Below are 21763 nucleotides of genomic sequence, written 5' to 3'. Positions count from 1 at the left end.
GAATTATATTTATCTCTATTTGGTTTCTAGGGAGTTTTTTCAGGGAATATTGATGGATCATAACAATAAATCTTTATCTTCAGCTGTAAAGCCTTGAACACACTTTTTTAAGAAAAAAATTGAATAGTCAGATGCAAAGGACTACTAAATATTGTGAGATTTACAAAAGCTGGTTACTCTTGTTCTTTCCCAGCCATGATGAGATTACAAGGAAATAGAAAATGTCAGTCGCTGAAACAGAAATTTTACATGAGGACATTTAGCTTTGAAGTTCCCAGAATCCACAGTCAATTGCCTGGTGATCTGGCAGAAACAACAACACACCTGCAGTGAAAATAGTTCAGAGCTGCAAAAAGAAAATATTGTGGACAGTGTTTTTCCTAAAGTGAACTTTATATATATATCTTTTTAAATTTCTATTCTTGCTCTCTAGGAAAACAAAAAGAAATGAATAAAAGAGCAGGAGAGAGATGTAGTAAATCATACCTTTGTCAAGGAGACTGCTGGGAAGCAAAACATGCCAGCAGTGTCTGTAACACACGCCACAAACATAACAAACTCCTTGACATCGAATTCCTGCCCCTCATTTCTCTCTGCTGAGCCTGAGACAAGGCACAGGAGGGAAGATGTAAATGTGCCTTTTCCAAACACTCAAGAACTCTCAGAATTTCTGGTTTTCAAACCTGTGCAGGACCTGCAGCTCCTGCACAGATCCCTGTTGCACATTTGTGCTTCCCAGAGTGGACAGTTCCTGAACTGGAGGATGCAGCCAGCAGAAAATCAGCCGTGGGCAGCAGCCTCAGCCAGTGCCCGGGTTTGGAGGTGGATGGAAGGGCGTTTGGATTTCCTCACATATGGATCTGCTAACGTGTGCACCAGAAAACAGGCGCTATCAGCCCAAAACATAAGGCTGATTGTAAGCGTTCCCCGGGGGACACATTTCCCAAGACCCTGCTAAATTGGACTGGCAGCTTATGAAACGCACAGCTCTGATCCAGCATGTAACTGTAAACTGTAGGAAATCATACCCATATATTTGGCCTTCAGACACGAGTGCAGAAATTGCCTGTTTTGGCACCACAAGCCTGTGGATCCACTTGAATCAAACCCAGACCTCTTGCAGAGGGCTGTGAGAATGCAAAGATCTGTTCTCCACTGCCAAATAATAGCAAAAGAGGGGGAAAACTCTAATTTTCCTTTATGGCAAATTTCTTGACCAACTTTTGCCCTGAGCATGACTGCTATGGACAGGCCATGGAGTTTAATTTCCCAGTAAATTTGCACTCTCTGTCACTCTCTGTATTTGTTATTCTCAGCCATACATCAGCTTTTGCTCTGCTTTGCTCCTGTAATTTATTTGTGATGTGTCACTAACCACTTCTACAGCACTGAAGATCTCAATGGCTACAAAACCAACCCAAAAAGGGTGCAGCAAAAACTGCAGGTTGTCATTTTTGCACCCCGAATTGCACAAACCCATACTTATAAAGCCTTTGTTAGCATGAGATGTCTTGCAGCTCCCTGCCATAAGCTGAGGAGGACTGCCCTGAATTCCCTCCCTTCCACAACTCTGTGCCAGCTCAGGCACTTTGCAAAACCTGACATCCTGCCTTATTCAGCTGTGGGGGAAGAGAAGGTGTCCTGCAAGCACTAGTGGACTGTCTCCTCACAGTGGTTTTATAGTTCAAAAACTAGAAATTCTTCAGGTAATGGTCCCAGGAGGATATAAAAAGAACTTTGTGTCTGATCAAGATGAGAATAGTTAAAGGTTTGAGCCTGAATTAAGACATAATCACAGAGTCAATAAGGTTGAAAAAGACCTCTGAGGTCTTTAAGTCCAACCTATGACCGAACACCACCCTGCCAACTACACCAGAGCCCTAAATTCCACCTTCAGACTTTCCCTAAACACCTCCAGGCACAGTGACTCCACCACCTCCCTGGGCACCTCATTCCAGTGTCTAATCACCCTTTATAAATAGGACATTTTATAGCACAAACACGAGAATAAATCTATCCCCAAAAGTAAATCTGTCAGAAGAATTCCGAGTGTATGAGGAGAGAGCCAGGAACTTGCAGCCCTTTTCTGAATCAAATTGGATGCAGGGAAGGAAATCAAACGGCGCAGATTTCTCCAGGCAAACTGGGAGAAACACTCTGATGTGTCTGACGGAAGCATTTTACTCTGTGTTTGGAAGTTTATCATGACCGATCAATTCTGGAGGAATTAGTGAGTGTGTTCTGGGTTTTGGCACTGACACAGTCGTGGTAAAAATGCTGAAGGCAAAAGGGAAGAGATTTTTATAATGCTGTGAACTGTTGCCATCAATCCTTACCCAGAACATTTCTCCTGCTTACTCCAGTTCTGTTCTGTAGGAGCTTTCCTCTGAGCTGTCGCCCTTGGTCTCAGGAACGCTCCCAGCCTCACTCATGCTCTGGGTGGGGAGATGGAAGCCAAAGACCAAGGTCTTTGGGAGTTCAAGCTTTCTGTGGACTTCAAAGAGCTTGGGATGTGCAGCTTAGTCCAGGCAGAAAGCAGAACATCAGTTTGGAACAGCATTATGTACTTAAAAATAGGAAATCTTGAATGATTGCTAAGGAACACAGAGTGAAGGGGAAGCCTGATGCAAACTGTGAATGAATTTAGATTCCTGTTTTCAGACTCTAAACTTGGCGCTCAAAATCCTAGTGGAAGGATCTAGCTTTTCCCAGCAATTATAAAGACTTTAAGATTTAATTCTCTCAATCATGTCTATACCTGCAGTGAACAGATGGCAGAAACTATTCCCCAAGGAACTGAGAAACAACTACAAATAGCCAGGGCTCATCCTCAGCTCTCAGTGCAGTAACAGTGACACCTCACATTTTGGGAGGAATCAGCATGAAGGCAAAATAAAACCCCTTAACCAGAAATGCCAAGCCCAAACATATTCAGGTGTTTTGAATAATATCAGTTTATGCAATTATGACTATTCCTCAGGCATGCCTGTGTTTGCCTCCAGATTCATCTTCAGGGATTGAGGACAGGAACAGAGCATCATCAGGCTCATGGAAAACAGGAGATCACAGAAAAATGTTGTTTTGTAATTGTTCTCAGCCAGTTGTGCAAACCTAAGCAGTTCAGATAGTTTGGAAATATTTCCATTCTCTCTCACACTCACGTGAATCAAACTAAGCTCTGCTTTGTCTGATGTCTACCCACATTCTCTAAATTAGTGTAGCACTCTTTATTTACTTGAACTTTGTCACCAGTTAATCTCACCCTGTCTCTTTTTCAATTAAAAAAATCAAATTAAGTAATTAAGGAAATACAAAGCAACATAAAGCAAAGCTTTTCAAAGTGTAAAGGGGGATTTTGATACCCACACTCTCCTGAGAGTTGGTGGATCTTTTCTTGGCCTGGGAATGTAACTCCCCATGGTGCCTTTGGAAGGTGCACAAAAATGTGCAGATAATTACAGTGATGGGTCTATTAATTGATATCATCTGGATTTTATGATATTTAATCAATGTCTGAGTTCTGACTTCAAAAGCAGCTTTAACTGTCTCACTCCTTTCTGCTCGATGCTCCCAAACCTGTCCTCTTCGATACATGAATATAATTTGTGAGTCTGTCAGGGCCACCAGTCTCATTGCATTGTGTCATGGAAATTAGAACTGAATCAATAAACAGAGAGGCAAACTCCTGATCAGCTCCTTCTATCCACACAATGTGGAATTCTTCACATTTTACCCCTAATCCCACGTCTGATCAAAATAAAATGTGTCCAGGGTCAGGAATGCCTCTGCTTCCTTCTGGTATTTAATCACATCTCAGAAAAGCTGATATTTCATGTCTATGTGTCTTATCTTCATCCTCTGTACACTTTGTGCTGTTTAATGTTGAAGAAATAATTCAGCAACATGTTCCATGTGATGGGGCAGATCCTTAATGGAGGACAAATGTTGGCATGGCCCAGAGTTACAGATTAAATCCCCTTCTTGGCATATTCATTTTTTACAGCATCTTCCAGCCTAATTTCAACATGGAATTTTCCTGACATAAATCCCACAGGTTTCCCTCTTCCCCTCCACTCCACGCTGCGTAGCTCTGTGTTTTGGTAAAGATCATCTATTTAACAATTGCCCTCTGTGGCTATAAAGAAAAATACCTCAGTAGTCAAAAGGCAGCCCTTGCTAGGGAGCAGCTGTGGATGCCTGAACGCACACAGGACCCGGCACCACACAGCAAAGCCCTTTCTTGGCTCCATGTCAGAGCAAACTGATTAAATGTGGCCATGGAAAGCTAATGGAAAAGGAGCCCCTTCCCTGCAAGAGGGAGAGACTGGCTCCAGCACTAGGCTGGAGAACATCAGGGTATTTCCATTTTCTCACTGACATTTTCTTTTTCCTTTTTTAACTCAGCAAACCCCCTCCCGTGTCTTCCTCACTTCACCCTTCTGCCAAGTCCCAATAAAATCCTGCACTTAAAGAAATAGGACAAAGACGTCATCGCAGAGAGTAGCAAAGGTTGCAGGGTAAATTTTAAGGTCTAGTCTACCTTTGTTGTTGTTGTTGTTTGATTGATTTAACTGATTAAAGCATTTCTGCTCTTCCTGTGCTTTCAGCAGCATCCTGGGTAACTCAGGGGAAATTCAAACCAACCAGCTGTGATCTGTATTACAAAGTGGAGGCTGGGAATACAACACAAGGATGTTGATGGGGCCATACTGGAGAGGGTGAAAGGAAGAGGAATATCCTCTCCTGCTGAAGTGACAAAGTGCTTTTATGTGTTGGAATGATAAATACTCAGCTTAGCAAAGGATACAGGGAATTGCTCCTCCTCTCTGATGCTGCAGGGTACCAGTCCCAGCATGGAGCTGCTGGTGGGTGACAGGTCCTGTGGCAGGACTTGTTCCCAGATTTCAACTTGAATTTTCATTTGCATGAACTAAAGTTCTTGAAAAACCTCAAGAACTTCTGAATTTCAGCATTGTGCATGCAAAATGTACAAAGGGAAAGGAAGGGAAAGGAAGGGAAAGGAAGGGAAAGGAAGGGAAGGGAAGGGAAGGGAAGGGAAGGGAAGGGAAGGGAAGGGAAGGGAAGGGAAGGGAAGGGAAGGGAAGGGAAGGGAAGGGAAGGGAAGGGAAGGGAAGGGAAGGGAAGGGAAGGGAAGGGAAGGGAAGGGAAGGGAAGGGAAGGGAAGGGAAGGGAAGGGAAGGGAAGGGAAGGGAAGGGAAGGGAAGGGAAGGGAAGGGAAGGGAAGGGAAGGGAAGGGAAGGGAAGGGAAGGGAAGGGAAGGGAAGGGAAGGGAAGGGAAGGGAAGGGAAGGGAAGGGAAGGGAAGGGAAGGGAAGGGAAGGGAAGGGAAGGGAAGGGAAGGGAAGGGAAGGGAAGGGAAGGGAAGGGAAGGGAAGCCAGGATAGGGCTCTCCACACTCCCAGCAGACCTGGCCTGAGGCTGAAGGAACTCACAAGCCCAATGCCACGTAACTTCAGCACTTTGCCAGTTTTCCTGTAGACATCTCGCTAAGATAAATTCTCCCCTGCAAAGCTGATGGAAGTGATTTGAAAAACCAAGAGAATCTTGAGCTGGGAAAACTGACTGCCACAGCTTCTCACTGAAGTCCTCAATTTATTGACACAATAAGGTTATAGCACGAGAAGCAAATTTATTCTCTATTATCTACTGGCAATGTTGCTCCAAAGATGCATTTTGAGGCAGCAGAAGGAATTTTATTCTCCAAAGCCTTGTAACTCAAGCCTGCTGAAGCTGCCCTCACACAAATCAGTGATGACACATCTTTTCAACATCTAGGGCCAAAATTATTTTTAAAAGCATTGCAGGTAATTGCCACTGCTCTCATTCCAAACCACTGCTGTTTCCACTCTTTTACCATCACTGATGCAACCCAACAAGTGTCAACAGCAAACATGGGCTTCTTCTGCAATGACTGAATTAATGGAAAGAGTGCATTTCACAACAAGCAGCTCAACCCCATCAATGGTCATGGCCAGATCTTTAACTGCAATTTACAGGAGATGTTCTGTATAGCCAAGGTTTCTTATATACTACTCAAACATCTGGGTATCTTTTAAAATAATTGGTCTGCAGGCTGTGGATTTTATTGATCTTTGTCACTGGGGTGGATTGGCCACAAGAGTCTTTAAAACAACAGTAGGAAAAAAATTACTGAAGCTGGTTCTCCTAAAGAATTTCAGAAAGATCAGATTAGGCCAAACCTTCTAATTTTTGTTTCAGTGAGGTCCTTTTTTAGTAGGGATCCTTCTAGCAGGGTCCCTCCTTTAAAAGAGAAAGGAAATTAAAAATGAAAAACAGCACTGGGGAGAAGTTAAGCGTGTACTTCAAACTCACACATGCCAGGAAATTTAGAGTTAAAGGTGAAACTTCACCCTAAAGAATTCCATACTGGAGATATTTCAGTGAACAAACGTAACGTGTTCTGAAATACAAAGACCCAGTAGGGTGCACTAGGTATGGAGTTTCAGCCTTCACTCCAAATTTCCTGGCTTTTTGGAGGTTTATTAGAGTTTCATACCCTGAGCATTTAAGTACTGCAAGAAGTTTCCTCAGTGCAGCTCACCCTGATCCTTTTGGAAGCTGAGAGCAAGCACTCGGATGCTGTAGCCACCCATCCATTATTAATGAACCTGAAAACAACTTCTTGCAAATTTATGGTAATTTGGAGTGCTGAAATTACATGCAAACTAGGTAGTCTCAGCTGAGTTACCCCGAGAAACTTCAAAATTGCAAATCTGCTCTGAAGCAAACAGAAGGACAGGATTTCATTGACCCCAGCAGAGCACATGCTCCTAATCTTCCTCCACAGTATGTGGGTCCTGGAACTCTGCGCCAGCCGGGGCTGCGATGGAGCAATCACACAATTGCTTCTGACAGCAGTGGTTTTATTCCTGGTCTAAACACTCTGCTGTGCTGTGGGGTGGGGATATATCCATCCTGCTTCCCAATGAATCTGGCTCTAAGGGAAGAAACATGGCTGTGGCTATCAGCATCACACTGTTTTACAGCACGGCTTTCACAAAAATGCTGCAAATGTTGAAGTGGTTCCTGCATATCTCAGCAGCCCTGACAGGTCTGTTTGAGGCTCTGCATCCCTGCATCTCCTCAGAGCTCTACAGAAGTCATGATCAGCGTCTCTCTGAAGCCCCTCCATCCTTCTCAAATCACCCCCAAACAAAGTTTTAGGAGTATGTGATGATTCCAGTGGTGTCTTTAGCAACATCTAATGGAGGAGATATCACATGTAGTGTGAAATGGGCCTCACCAGTCGCTCTGCACAAGCGTGTCCTTGTGGTGGGCAGGTACAAAAGTGATGGGACAGCTCCACACTGTCCTGATCCTGGGATGTTTGAGGGACAGTTAATTCAGTTAAGAGAAGATAAACCAAGACATCCATTCCGTTTCCCCAAACCCCTGCAAAAAAAAACCCAAAAAACCAACAACCAGCTGAAGTACTGTTTGCCCAAGTCCAGCAATCCACGAGAGAGACAAAGTCAAATGGGCCCTGTTCATGGGACACAGTGGAGGTGGCTGCTCTGTATCTCCCCAAGGGCAGCTATTGCTTGAAAAAATTTGGCTTAAATCCCTGTCAGAAAAGAAGTCTGAGGGATGGAACAGGAATTGCAAATGTGAGTGTTGCACCTGGTTAAGCTTGCCACAGAAGTACACTATGCATCTTTTCAGTGTGAAGGGTGCAGCCTCCTGAATTCACACAGGAGCTTCAGCTACTATTAATTAAAAATGCAAAGGTCACCCCACAACCAGAGCTGAGGAGAGGTTGTACACAAATAGCTATGGGAGAAAACCACGGGGATTAATGCAAGGCCCCACAGCACTTGAAGGAGGCCTGTTGGACATGATCAAACTGTGGGCCTGTGTGAGAGATGATAGAATTTGAACTGATCAGCACAGAGAATAAACCAGCTCATACACATGGCCCCATTGCAGCTTGTGGGAAGGGATGAGCTCCACCTCGTTTGTTCAACCAGAGGCTGGTGAGGTACTGCTGGAAAGCATCCATGGGGCAGCTGATCCTAGAGGATGTGGTGTTGCCCAGCAGCAAGGGGCAAATTCAGTCCCTGTCAAATCTGCAGACTCTGCACTTGCAAATCTTCCACGTGAGGTTTCAGAGACAAACGTGTCTGCCTCAGCACTGGGGGTACAATAATAATTTAATCTGTTGTCTCCCACAAGGATTCTTAAAGATCTCTGATAATTTATTCCATAGATTTTATAGGCCCCCTTCATCCCAAGCATCCTGCAGTTTGACCAGACAGTGATCTTTTTCCTTAATGGATAACATCCATGAAAGAAACCATGAGTTCTATGAGTCTTGGGGAAAAAATGTTTCTTGAAAAAAGCAGTTGGAAAAGTTGACTGTGGGTCAAGCTAAATCGAGCAAACTCCTACTGTTTCTAGGGTGTGCAATCGTATAGAAATAGTTTCTTTAGCACTGCAGTTCTGTCTGTATCAGAATTCAATACTAGACTTATAAATGTCAGTTGCTAGCATGGGAACAGATGCAAGTCCTCCCAGCTGATTAACATCCCTGACATCTGGAACAGAGGACAGAATAAACAGAGAGAACAGAGGATTTCCTGTTGGGACTTGGCTTTTGGGTGACAACTACCAAGATACAGCAGCTCCGTCCTTGACAGCATTACTCTTCGCCTTCTAAACAGCCCTGGAGCTGCTAATTAAAGAACTGGACATTTAACACTGAATCCCTAGACAAAAACTCAGGTATTTGTTATATGTCTGTCTGATACCTATGTGAATGCAGGAATCCTTGATGTCAAGAGCTGCACAATGGTCTCTTCGAGGCAGGGGATTAAGTTCTCAAGCTCCCGGAACTGAAGAGCTTTGAAGAATTTCTTCTGTTCTTTTTAGTGTTTAGGATTAAGTGGAAATTAGTGCTTTATTGGGAATCAAGGAGTGTTTCTTACGACTCTAGCTCCTGGAAAAGGGCATTCAGTGTGCCTCCCTCCTCCAGAGTAAGCTGACCATATTTTTCAAGTACGTCTCATGAAGAGATTTCCAGCAGAAGAGAAGGAAAAGAGGTTGATCTGATACTCCATGCAAAAGCCCTGAAGTGCAGCTCAGTTACCTGTCTGGGGCTGCCCTGGGCTATGGATTAGCCACCACCTCCTCCTCCTGATGCCTCTGCCTTGGGCCCACATGCCCTAGCCCAGTGTGCTCATACACAGCTCTGTCACACCCACTGCTGCTCAAAACCACCATGGAAATTCCTACAAATGGGTCAGGCATGTATTTTACATATAATTTACGTATGCCTGGAATATGCCAGTGCTCTTAACCCTGAGCGAGCTGGTGTGACATGATACGAGCAGAGCTGAACTGTCCAATACAAGAGCTAGAAAAGGACACAGAAGAGAGTGAGATCAACAGGACACTGGGCTCCAGCTCTCAGGGAGGGTTGGAACTGGATGATCTTTAAGGTTCCTTCCAACCCAAATCATTCTGTCATTCTATTTTTCCTTGGTTTGGTGCCAACCAGAGTTTGCTGCAAATGGACCAGAGCTTGTACAGCTCATCCTGCTTGGGCAGAAATGAAGGGCTGTGAGCCTTTGGGGCACACATGTGGATGTTGAGAAAGTCTGTCCCCAGGACAGCTATTCTGGGGTGATTTCCAGCAAGTATTTGGTAGGCCATATGGATCCTGGGAGTTTGAAGAGACTCCAGTACTTTTACTGCTTCAGGAATTTCATCAGCGTTTTCCTAAGAAGCCACCGAGGGGAATGCTTCCTTATCTGTCCATGAAATCCTGTGGTGAAGCCTGATGTGCAAGCCCAATATTACATAAAAGGAACGTCTCAGTTAACCATAGGATGGTGCAAGAACTCACCACATCAAATGGCATTTACCGAGCATGATTTCCTATGATCCCTTGCTGCTTCTTTCAAGTTCTTTGAAAAGCAGCCATGGTAGGTGTCATGAGCTCAGTCTTCCCTGTTTTGTAACCAGCAGTATACCAAACAGCACAAAGAATGAGTCTTTCTGGCAAGGGTGTTTATTCTTGCTCCTTCCCTTTGTATTGGGCCAAACTGTATGATCTTAGCATGTTCTAATTTCCCAGAACTGTAGAAAAGCAGAACAATATTTGTAAACCTTCTGCTGGGACAAAATACATTTTGTCCCACTCTCATGAAATTAATACAAAGAAGTGAGGCAGATATTCTTGGATAAAGCCTGCTGTGTGGCTAATGATAACCAGTCCTTTGTTTTTTCCCTGCAGGCTATTAAAAAAGAGAAGAGATGATCTAGTTGGTAGCACAATGTTTACGACTTTTCTGCTGAGCAGCTCTGAGAGCAGAGTCCCCCTTCCTTGCTGCTCTCCCTCTGACAAACTTAAATCTACTTAAATCTCTGCCGCCTCACTATGGCACAGAACATCAACTTTTTGCAGTTAAATAGTTTTTTTGAGAGGTGTCACAAAGACAGGCAGGAAACAGAAAAGAAACCAACCAGCTGTGCTGCTGGGATCAGCTCTGAAGTCACCACAGTTGCACCACCACGGTGACTGAACGACACCATCAAAGTACCAGAGCCCTTTGTCCAGTGTGCCCAAAGGGATCACAAGAAAATTGTAACACAGATCAGAGGTGTCTTGGAATTGTTCCAGTGGTATCACTTAGTCACAAAGCACCCACGGTGTTTTTTGTATCAAAGCTCAGAGCAACTCTGTCTCAGGATGGAGCTTCATGGACTGGGACTCATAATCAGAAGGAAGGTGGCTGGGACAGATACATCATCTTTTGGGGATAAAGAGGCACTGAGGAGGGTTCCTGTTTATTACAGCATTAATCAAGCATTGGCACTTTTTTGGTTAGTTCCAGAGGACAGAAATATTTAATGAATAAGCTCTGCTTGGTGAACAGCTGGCTGCAACTGCTGACACTGAGGGTGTGGGAGGAACAAAGCCCAGCACCAAGGAAGACCCTGAAAAGTCTTTATAAATAAAGTTCAGGAAAAAATTTATTGGTACCACTTCATCTTTCTTCCTTTCCTCCCTTTCCTCACCAGATTGAAGGATTTTTCCCCTTTCTTCTGGTGTTGTTGGACTGAACTTTGGCAGAGGAAATGCCTGAAATGAGATGTGAGTTCTCCGTGGCTGCAATGTCTTCACTGCTGTGGTGCAAGGTCTGCACTGGAGGGGACTGAGGACTCTTGGCCAATGACAGTGATGACAAGAGGGGCTGGGGACACAAAATGGGCCCAGATGGTGCCAGCCAGATTTTGACTTTGTCACTAATAGACATGGAAATCTGTCTCTCAGGGGATGATACTGACACCATACCAAAGCCCAACACAGGGTTTGAATCTTCACCCCTGTTGCCAGTAAAGGCTTTGCTGCCAAAATCACTGCCCTAAACCTGTATTTGTTTACCTAAATACCCAAAGCAGTGTAAGCCAGCCTTACAAACTCAGTGATAAGTCCACAGGCCTAACTGCTCTATTTTGCCTTACTGAGTACAAGCACCCATCATGGCAGTGAGTTTGAGCTCAGCCAAAATACAACAGCCACCAAATAAAGGCTCCAGAGACATAGAATTTCTCCTACTGCTCTCTGGTTTCATTGCCAATGATCAATGCTGCAATACAATGTAAAGATAAATAAATTAAATCTGTCTGTTAAAAAATATCTTTGGAGCATCTCTGGATTTTCTGAGGCTCTAGGCTGTGGAAGAGGATCCTCAGGCCTTCCTCACCATTTCAGGTCAAGAGGAAGTTTTCCTCAAGTCAAAATGAATCTGTAGAAGATATGTGAGCTCAAGGCCATGAGAGGTAAATCCTCCAGACAAGCTCAGCCAGGTGGTTGTCTCCAAAAGGAACACAAAACTGTGCCTGAAAAGCAACTACACGGTGCTAAGGTAACTTCAAATTTTGCAATTCAGTGTCTTGCTTAGACTGTGCGAGCACAGTCTGTGCAGCAAAAAGGCTTCATTTGAAATAGAAACATTTCTGTACCTCAGAATAACATTATGACACGGCCTTAAATCTGTGAACTATAATTTACAAGGTTTTCTCATTTCATTTTATATGGGCATTATGCTGGTCACAGAACAAGTGATAAAAGGGTACTATCAGATTAAAAATAATGTATTTTTTCCTAAAACTTGTACTAGTTGCTATAACTAACACCTCAAGTTCCCAGAACTGCAGTGTTAAAACAATCCAATTTGCATTATGCCTTTGATGATATTTGCTTATTGAGTTCCTCTCCATTTGAACAGTATTAAAAAGTGGTATTTTTCCTTTCAATGTTTTCAAACATTAATATTTAAAGTATTTCCTCATTTGAGCTTTGTTCACTGGTAAGTCACTGAAATCAAACTCAGCTAGAAGGATTTTTTAAACAACCTCACTGGAATTAAAAAAAAAAAAGGCTTTTCTTTCCAACTTAATTATGTGTATTTAAAGCTCCAGTAGAGCTGATAATGTTGTTTAAAAACTTCTCTCTATTAAGGAAGCTACAAATACAGCCTGAATTGCTGCAATCAGCTCCTGAAGAGCTCATACTTTCCTTCTTAACCTGAACTTTAGTGTTGGGTGTTCTGACCGTGTAGAAGTCTCCTCCCCTATGGCTCCATGAAATGCCCTAAAAAAGCCATGACACAGAACATAGACAACAGAATTTTAGCTTTAACCTTCATCTTTTCTGTGCTTGTGATTCTAACCCTTTCACAAGAAACACCTTATTATTTAAACATATTAATTTGTCTGAATTTGGAGTAACTGTGGGTACATGGTATGCACCTGAAGCAAGTTATTCAAGGATGCCACTCCTCAAACTGCAGCCCAAGGACACCTTAGCTGAGGAGATGAGGATGTTATGAGTTCACATGCACCCACAGAGAACTGCTCTGCAATGAAGTGGCATTACCCCTGTTCTCATTTATGTGTAGAAAGGGGCACAGAAGAGTTTCATTACCCACCCAGCGTGTGCAGCAGGAACCTGGTACCCACCTCCCTCCTCACAAACAGGCTCAGCTGCCCCTCCACAGCAGTGCCCACAGAGAGCTGTACACAGCAGTAAGAGTATGGAATTACCTACCTACCTTCAAAGAAGTGCCACAGAATTAAAGTCTACCTAAGAGTATTCATGTTCTGCTTCATGCCTGAGGGCCTTTTCCCTCTCCAAATACACATGAGCTTTCTGTGACATCCAATCCCCACTCCTCAGAGTCTGGAGTTAAAATAAACTGTGCACTGTTACAATATGCTGCTCATAGCCAACAACTAATGGGTCTCTCAGAATTGGCTGCTTCAGTCTTTAGCACAGATTTTCCTTAGCCTGGCTGGAGAATACCAGTTCAGGGGTAAGACATTGCTGAGACCATTACTGAGATTGCGTTTGGAGAGCTGCAATGTGAGCCAAATACTGAGGAAAAAAAAAAATCATTAAACTCCAAAGCCCATAATAGCAACAATGAAAGGGTTCAACAGCCAGCAGGATGATCGATACCTAGACAGATATTCATCAATATGACCATAAAAAGAAGTTGCCTACCTGTAAGGAGAATATGGGTCAAAGCAGGTCTTGGTGACTTCTGTTATCTCCGGGTTGCAGCACTCCCCCCCGTCGAAGTTGTACCTCTCGTAATTACAATCCATGTCACACACCCCGTTCTGCTTCTTCTTGCTGAAGAGCGTGTGGCGGACGTGCCGGCAGTCCCCGCCGTCGTACCCCGTCAGCGTGTGGTTGCACTCGGGGTCACAGTTCTCGTCCCCGATCTTGCTGATGTCGCAGTTGGCCAGGATGAGCCGGTGGCGAAGGGAGGAGTTCTTCACCTCCAGCACCTCCAGCTCCCAGGTGATGTTGTAGCGGCTGAAAGCCTCCTTGAGGTGCTGGTGCTGGAACTCGATCTGCTGCTGGCTGACGGTGGGGTTCTGGTGCTGGTCGTCGTACAGGTTCACCACGCGGTAGCGCACGGTTTTGTTGCGGCGGAACCTGGGCAGCTTGTTGTAGCTGGCGATGACGTCCGTGTTGTCACACACCGTCTGTCCGCAGAGGGGAGGGTCCAGGCTGGTGTCCAGCAAATAGCCGTGGTGGTAGCTGAACTTGGTCTGAGGGCTGCTGCCGTCCTTCATGGGAGACCAGGTGCTTTTCACATTCAGTAAACTGTCTTGAAGAACGAGCTGAGGTAGGGGCTTGTCTTGCCTGTGAATCGCCTGCTCCATGTCCAACAAGATCTCCTTTTGAGACCGGGCTGTCCTCCAGAGGCTGAAGTGCTCCACGTAACCCCGATAGTTCTGGTTCAGGGCGTTCCCTCCCAGCATGAGCACCTTGCACTTCAAGGTCAGCGGACTGAAGACGCTGCCCACTTGCTCTCCGCTCGTGGCCACCTGGGCACCGTTCACGTAGAGCCTCATCAGGCGCCCGTCGTAGGTGGCGGCCAGGTGCACCCACTGGTTGGGGAGGTAGCTGCGGTGGGCTGCAATGGTGGTGACTTTGCGGGCACGGTCCGTCTTCAGCGAGAAGAAATAGCGGGGGTCTCTGTTCCCCTGGTCACTGACGGTGTTAATCCCCAGGACCCAGCCTCGGTCACGGGAGGTGTAAGAACATTTGTCATACAGTCCTACGTGGCCCCCAAAAGAGAAATATGAATAAATAAGGGATGACAGAACGAAGGCGTTAGTCTTTAAATTGTGTAAATATATCTCTCTAAATGTATATACACACACTCACCTACATCTGTTAGATAGTTAGTGCACAAGGAAGACTTTAAATCATCTAGGGCACCTTTGTGGGAGGTCGTGTCAAGACTTCCTATTAAAGGTAAAGATTTGCCAGTGGTATGTACAAATGGGATTCCCTTTTCTTGACCAAAGCTCAAAACTTTTCTGCAAATCCCTATCAGCAAAACATTGTACAGTGCATTTGTTTCTTCCCTTCCCTCAAGCCATTCATCAGTGGTTGAAAACAAAGACAGTCTTGAGAACCAACTCTGTTGATGTCATTCATCCCTCATACCCCCAAACCCAGCACCTAATAAGGTCCAGAAGGGAAATAAGTACAAAATCAAATTCTGCACACTTTGAGAAACACTGAGCAGCTGCAGTTACCTTCATAAGTTCAAGCATGCAAATCCTACAGAGAGTGAATGGGATGTGTTCAGGCTGCCTTCAAAGTCATACCCAATAAAAACCAGTAAGCACATGGCATACACTGGTATACACACTGGGAAAGGGCAAGAAGTACACACAGATGGACATCCACAAAAAGACATGTTCAGAAAGATTCCTGCCCCCTCACAGGCACACCTCCTAAGAACTTGGTGCACCATGGAAAGATTTCTCTCCCAAAGTGTAGATCCTCACTTAGAGCTCTCTCACCCAGCCCTCAAACAGCTCCAAGCAGTGGACACAGCCCACTCCTCCCCAGTTTGGGACACGAGGCTCAGCAAGTTAAAGACAGGCATTTCCATCCTTCAGTTCTCAAAGGCCAAGGGCTGCAGGGACACTCCTCACCAAAAACAAAATCATTGGAGCTTTCAGCACCAAATGGCCTTTCTACTATCAGCACATAGAAAACAATCCTTCCCCAGAGCCTCCACTTCCAAAAGCCTAAAGGAAAATCATAAATCTCTGACAGTTCAGTCCTCGTGAAAAGACTAAATATCCCCTTACCTCACCCCTGCACCCTCACCCTCCCCTCACTACAACCAAATAACATCTTCTGCTTCTGACTAAGTTGCTCAAGAGCCATCTGTTAACAATCACTCATTAACAGTGCAGTCTTGTCTAGTATCAACAGAGCAAAGGTTACAGGAGCATTCACTGTATTTTTCCTCTCCTCTCCCAGCACCCACTTTCCCCCTTCTCCTCACACCCTGCCCCTCTCCACCTCCTCCCCCTGTAAAAAAAACTCTTCTGATGGGAAAGTTAAAAACATTGAAATGGGCCTTTTTTCTGCACGCTGGTATTTTGCTAGGGATTCTGAGCTCCCCCTTTTCCTGTTTCCTTTGGAAGAGAGATCCCAGGGTTCGGAAGGTAATGTGTTTATTCATCTGTATGGTGCACTCAGTTCAAAACCTTTTCAAGACCAGCTTCTGGTTTATACTGCTACTTCTGATCACGAGAAAGGAGAGGAGGAGAACCAGGCAAGGAAAAAACAAATGTGCTAAAAAATAAATGACATTTGCTGGGATGGATATTTACCCGACGAACTTGTGATACGAGAGCCAAAGCTACCAATAACCTTCTGGAGTCTGTTTTTGAAGCATTTTAAAGTTTTTCTTTATGAAATAAATACTTTTACAAAGCATTCATTTTCAGATGGATGAGAGCCCATAAAAGACTGTATTTTTATGAATCTCAAATGAAGGTATTGTCCAACGATAGTGGGTGGATAATACTGCAATGAATAAGAAGACAGCTGGCAAGACAAGTCACTCTCCCAAATAAGTCATAAAAAACTCAGCTTATTGTAATAAGACCATTAGAGCTGATCAGGCATTTTGTAAGAGAGGTTTTTTTGCCTGCCAGGAAATGCCAGCATGGTGAGAGAAGAAAAAGTGATGCAGAAATGGGCTTGTCCCAACAAATCCCTCTGAGAATCTGCATGTCTTCAACGTGGCCAGGGGAACCCCAGGGACTCCCTGGGCTGTTTGGAGGCACAAGAGGAGAACTCATCCCTGCCACAATCCCCACCATCTCCAGTCTCCAGGTCTGTGGATCACAAAGCAGCTGGACACACATAAGCTGCTCCAGATGTTTCTTCAGGCATCCAAGATCCCCATGGTTGGATGGACAGCTGGAAGTCCTGGAACAGGTCTCCAGTTCCAGGAAAGTCCACCATACAGTCTTTAAGGGTCAAGGATTTTTGCCCTTTACACTGACCAGGGCTAGAAATATTCCCCCAAAGAGCTGATAAATTATTGTGGGATGGAAATCCAGTTTCCCAGGCAGCATTTAAAGAACATCTTCCTCTCTCTGAAGTGCTGCATGATGCTGGTGATTGACCTCAGCTGAGCATGAGGAGCTGCTGGAGGAACACTACAGAATAGTAGCAATCCTCCCTTGCCTTTGAGCCTTTAAACCCTGATGTGATGCAACGTGTCTTGAGTTGGGCTCAAACAGCTGCCATCAATTCAAGATTTACAGGGAGCCAAAGGAGGACAGGAAAAGAAAAAATCCAGTAACAATAGGGACACCACTGAACACACCAGTATGAAAGCTGCTGAACTTAAACACTCTACTATTCCAATTCCTAGCATTTTCTAGTTTAGGGCAAAGGTCATTACTGAATCCTTATGCCACGTACAGTATTCTTTTCTCAAACTTTTACTATTGCAGACATCCAGCTCTTGATGAAAAGATGGATTGAGCACAAGCCTTTCAGCAGCAAGAGTTGTTTTATTCTTAAGAGAAAGGAAAAAATGTAAAAAAAAAAGGGACAAGAAACCCACACTCCCTTGTGCTGGGATAAGAAACCCAACTCCCTTGTAAGTTGTACCAGTTCCTTATGACCCTCCTTTGTTTGAATGCTTCACCTATTTTCCCAATCCTTCACTCTGCTTTTGGCTTAGGACTGAGGATCCTCCGGCTAAGGGAGTGTCACTTTTCCGTTTTGTCCCCAGCACAATGAAACTCATTTCAGCTGGGACACTGGATGTCATAATAAAAGAATTTATTACTTCTTCTATGACAACTAATAAGGGCAAATCCATTGGAAGAGGGACATGTGAAATAATTGCCAGTACTTCTGAAAACTGAATAATTTGATGTTTTCACAATTTATTTCAATTTAGTAAAAGGTTCCATAGCCCTAAGTTATTTCTCAGACATAATTAAGAACATTTTAAACAAGAAGAGGCCTCTTTTACCCCAAACAAGGCTGGTTTTGAGCAAAATCACCCCACGTAATGGTTGACACTCCAAATTTCAAGTCAGCCGTGACCACAACCAACATTTACATGAAAAATGTACAGAGTTTAAATTCTCATTTACACTGAGAATTCTTTACAATAATGTGGTAAAGGACATTTTTAGCTACTTAATATCTCTTTACCAACCAAAGAGGCCTCATGGTAAATGAGACACAGCCAATGACTGAAAAACCACAATTTGGCAAATGTGCCTGAAGTTCCTGAGCCAAGAAATGGTGTGAAATAAAACTGATGTTTGTTTTCCCCACAGCAATTAGATTAAAAAAATATGTACAAGTTTCATACAGCAGCAAACAGTTTTCTTCACTTCTTCTTGCCCTAAGTTGCTAGAAAGGGATGGAGCTCCAGCTGAGGAGAACACTGACAGCTCTCCTTACTCTTTAGTCTGAATGACTTTTTCCTTCTAAAGCTCTTGTTCCTGAAGCCCAAGGGATTGAAATGGAATTTTATATTTAATTAGAAAAAAAAAAAAAAAAGATGAGGTGCTAGTTCAGCTTTCCAGCAAGAGACACTGGAAGCCTCCCTTCCCCACAAAGGAGTGAGTCACTTCTCAGAGGGCTCTGGAGAAGTGCATGAACAGAGGAAGATGCCACATTCCTTTATGCTTGGCCAGAGACAGCCTTCAATGGCCCACAAGGCTTCTTCTGTCGTGTGATGTTTGTCCCTTATAGGAAAAGTAAATTCCTAGGCATCCAAAGAGTGGGGAAAGCTGGATAATTCAACTCCAGCAGCTGAAAGCCAAATGCCAAACATGGAAAACGAGAAAGGCAGTCTCCTTCTTTTCTTTTATGAGCAAAATCTCAGTTCTTTGGCTACTGACTCACAATAGCTCCACTATCACAGTCCATCTGACCTCTTCCAGGACCCCCTAACCAACACCATAATTTATGACCCACATTGTTTTCAGGACTTTTCTGGGACTTAAATAGAGCCACATCCTTGCATGAGCTCTGTGCACTGGGCAGGGTTTGGCAGCCTGACCACAGCACGGAACATCAGCTGCTGAACTTGTGGGAGACAGCCCTGGGTGAGGACAGCAGGCATTGCTGTAACTGGGATGGGAGCAGAGGAACAGGAACTCACAGCTGGAGGCTGCTGGAGCCAGAAGCAGCCCTCTGTGGGCAGAGTTTGACAGAAGAGAGGCTGGAGTAGCCCATACAAGTTGCTGTAACCCACTGTAATGTTATAAATAACATCCTCCAGGGCCTCCTTCCCTCACTTCAGTGCCATTTCTTGTGTCTGGATAACAGCAATCTTTGCAGCAACCAACCCAGCCATAGAGTGAACTAAGAATTTCATTCTTCATGCAGGAAAAGTTTCCTCACTTTGCTGAGCAATGGGAACTGGGGGGAGAGGAAGAGCAGGGAAGGCAAAAGTAAAAGTATAAAAAAAACCCCAACAAAACCCCTTGTTATGGTTTCATTTCCAGGAGGGAGAGGTGGGGGAAGGGGAAGAGGGAGGTCAGTTTGTCTTTGAACACGTCGGGGACTGCGGAGCTGTCGGAGCCACGCGAGGCAGGACAGAAAACAGTGCCCAGCACTTCTGAAAGTTGGCCGTGCCTGTTTTGCTGGGAGACTCCAACCAGAGGTGACAGGACTCAGTTATGAAAGGGGAATTTAGGTCAACAATCAAAGCTGCAGTCAGGGGGCCCAAGAACAGGGAGCTAAAGGTTGGGGCTGTTTTTTCCTTTAGCATGCTTTAATCGTTCAGTATCAAAGCGCAGAAGAACGCTTGAAAGAGCAAATATTCTACAGGAACCTATAGAAAGCTTTTATCTGTCCAGAGGAAAATAATTAAAAGCGACAGATTTGGGTTAAGTATCCCCATGTTCCATGCAATTGGATAAGTCAGTGAAGATCCACTGGAGCAGTTCTTGAGTTCTGCACTGGATATTTCATGGTGTGACGTTGAACCCAATATAGTTTTACAAAGGGGAGAAATAATCTCTCCTCTCCTTTGCTGTGCTTCCCCCAGCCCCACTTCCTTCCACAACAGTTAAATAATTCAAAGTCCAGAGTACTTAAGGCAACATCTCTGTCTATACCATTTCCAACACAGCTAAGAGGCCTCCTGAGGTCACCCCCTGAGACAAGAAGTGGTTCAAGAAAACCACCTAAGGCTTGCTCAGGTGGCTTAAAGAGCAAAAAAGGGGATGTTTGCTGCTGCTATCAATCTAGCTGAATTCACACCAGATTTTATCCCTTACAAGCTATGCCAGAGGATTCAGACTTGAGAGAGAAGGATGGAGCTCTTTTTGTTCTGCCATGAAAGACAAGAACTTCTTCATGTAGAAATACAGAGTCTAATACAGCCATGCCTAATTAACATTGAGAATTTAGCCCAAGGCTCTTTAAAATCAAAATCTTTATATCAGTGTAATTTAGCATCAAATTAAGCATACATTGTGTACTGTTTCTCAAATTCCCAGTCACTCATTTGCTCAATGAGATACTCGAAGTCTGAAAACAGGGAGGTGAGAACAACTACAACAGCAAGGCATGAATTTATAGCGGCTGGTTAGTTATGAACATTACATAAATCCTTCCCTGTTGATAACAAAATCATGTGGGCTGCAAGAGAGCAGCCACTGGCATGGACAATCATATTAGTGACACTCCAGTGAGCCTATTGTGGGAATACACCCGCTAACAGTATAGAAGAGCTTACTGCAAATACATCTGGTAGGCTGGGCTTAGTGAGAAATTACAGATTGTGAGGGTTTTGAGGTGTAAGTGAACACACAGCACTGTAACCACAGGGCAGGGAAGGAGCTGAGTCCTTGCAGTGTTATAACAGGGCTGGGTATGGCTTTTCCGAGGGCTCCTTCATCTACAGCCTCATTGTAAACAAGGGTTAGTGAGAAGGTTTGCTCCTTATCTAGATCTGCTTAAGCATTTCACAATAAAGTTGCAGGACCAGTGGAGACTGGTGCTTGGTGAATAAACTGTTTATGATCTAATAAGCAGCTTTAGGCGACCTTTTAGATGGACAGAAAAATGCACATCCTTCGCAAGGGTCAAACTTCAGTCCCCACTATGACGTCTGGGATCATGGGAACATTCCAGACAAGGGTAAGGATATTGTAATACCTGCAAAACTATTTCTGCTGCCTTTTCTGAGAAACAACTGAATATTTTTGGATGAAGCTTAGAAAACCAGTATGTGTCCATGTTATTAGAGATGATTTTAACACACACAGGCATAGGAACAGTGAAGAGAGCAGAGACAGGCTTCTCTTGGATCCTGCTTAAAGTCAAAATCTGATGTTCCATCAGAGAATCACTGCTGTATGCCACAAATATGGGAGACTTTCCATTCAGCTTGATTCAGACAAGGATTCAGGTTTCTGGCTGCCAATTCTAGACACTGGTGTCACCTTATTAAAAAGTTGAGTTTAGTGTTTATGAAAACCCAGATAACCTTCAAATATCAGGAATGGGAAGCACTCAGTAAGTTTGTTGGCTTGGCTGAAAGGTATCATCACACACCTCTGAACTCCCAACCTTATCTCTGCTCACTGCCCTGCAGAACCAGATTACAAATTAACCCTCCCATTGTACCTGAGGCAGCTGATTCACCTCCAGAGAAATCCAGCATTAACACCATTCCCACTTGAAAAGCAGGTGTTGCAAAACGCATGGATACACAGGAGAAGGGAAGCTTGGAAACCATTCATCTTTCACAGACACACACACAGCACACACAGACCTGAGAAAAAGGACATTAAGATAAAACCACAGCAGCAGAAGGGTCACTCCACTCACACAGATGAAGGTACCCAGCAACGATTGGTGGAGCACAAGTCACCTCTGCTTCCACATCTCCTCTTCC

At 44.3% G+C, this 21763-nt stretch overlaps 1 protein-coding gene across 1 annotated transcript in view; it reads right to left on the bottom strand.

The window, feature by feature from the left end:
* PAPPA (pappalysin 1) overlaps positions 1-21763 on the bottom strand; it is a 182580-nt gene that overhangs the window by 141558 nt on the left and 19259 nt on the right. The window contains exon 2 of the mRNA XM_063409222.1: positions 13552-14620. Coding sequence (XP_063265292.1) covers positions 13552-14620 — 1069 coding nt within the window. The remainder of the gene's footprint in view (positions 1-13551; positions 14621-21763) is intronic.

Source organism: Prinia subflava, chromosome 12 (assembly GCF_021018805.1).
Source record: "Prinia subflava isolate CZ2003 ecotype Zambia chromosome 12, Cam_Psub_1.2, whole genome shotgun sequence".
Lineage (NCBI taxonomy): Eukaryota > Metazoa > Chordata > Aves > Passeriformes > Cisticolidae > Prinia > Prinia subflava.
This window is presented reverse-complemented; position numbering and strand designations above follow the sequence as displayed.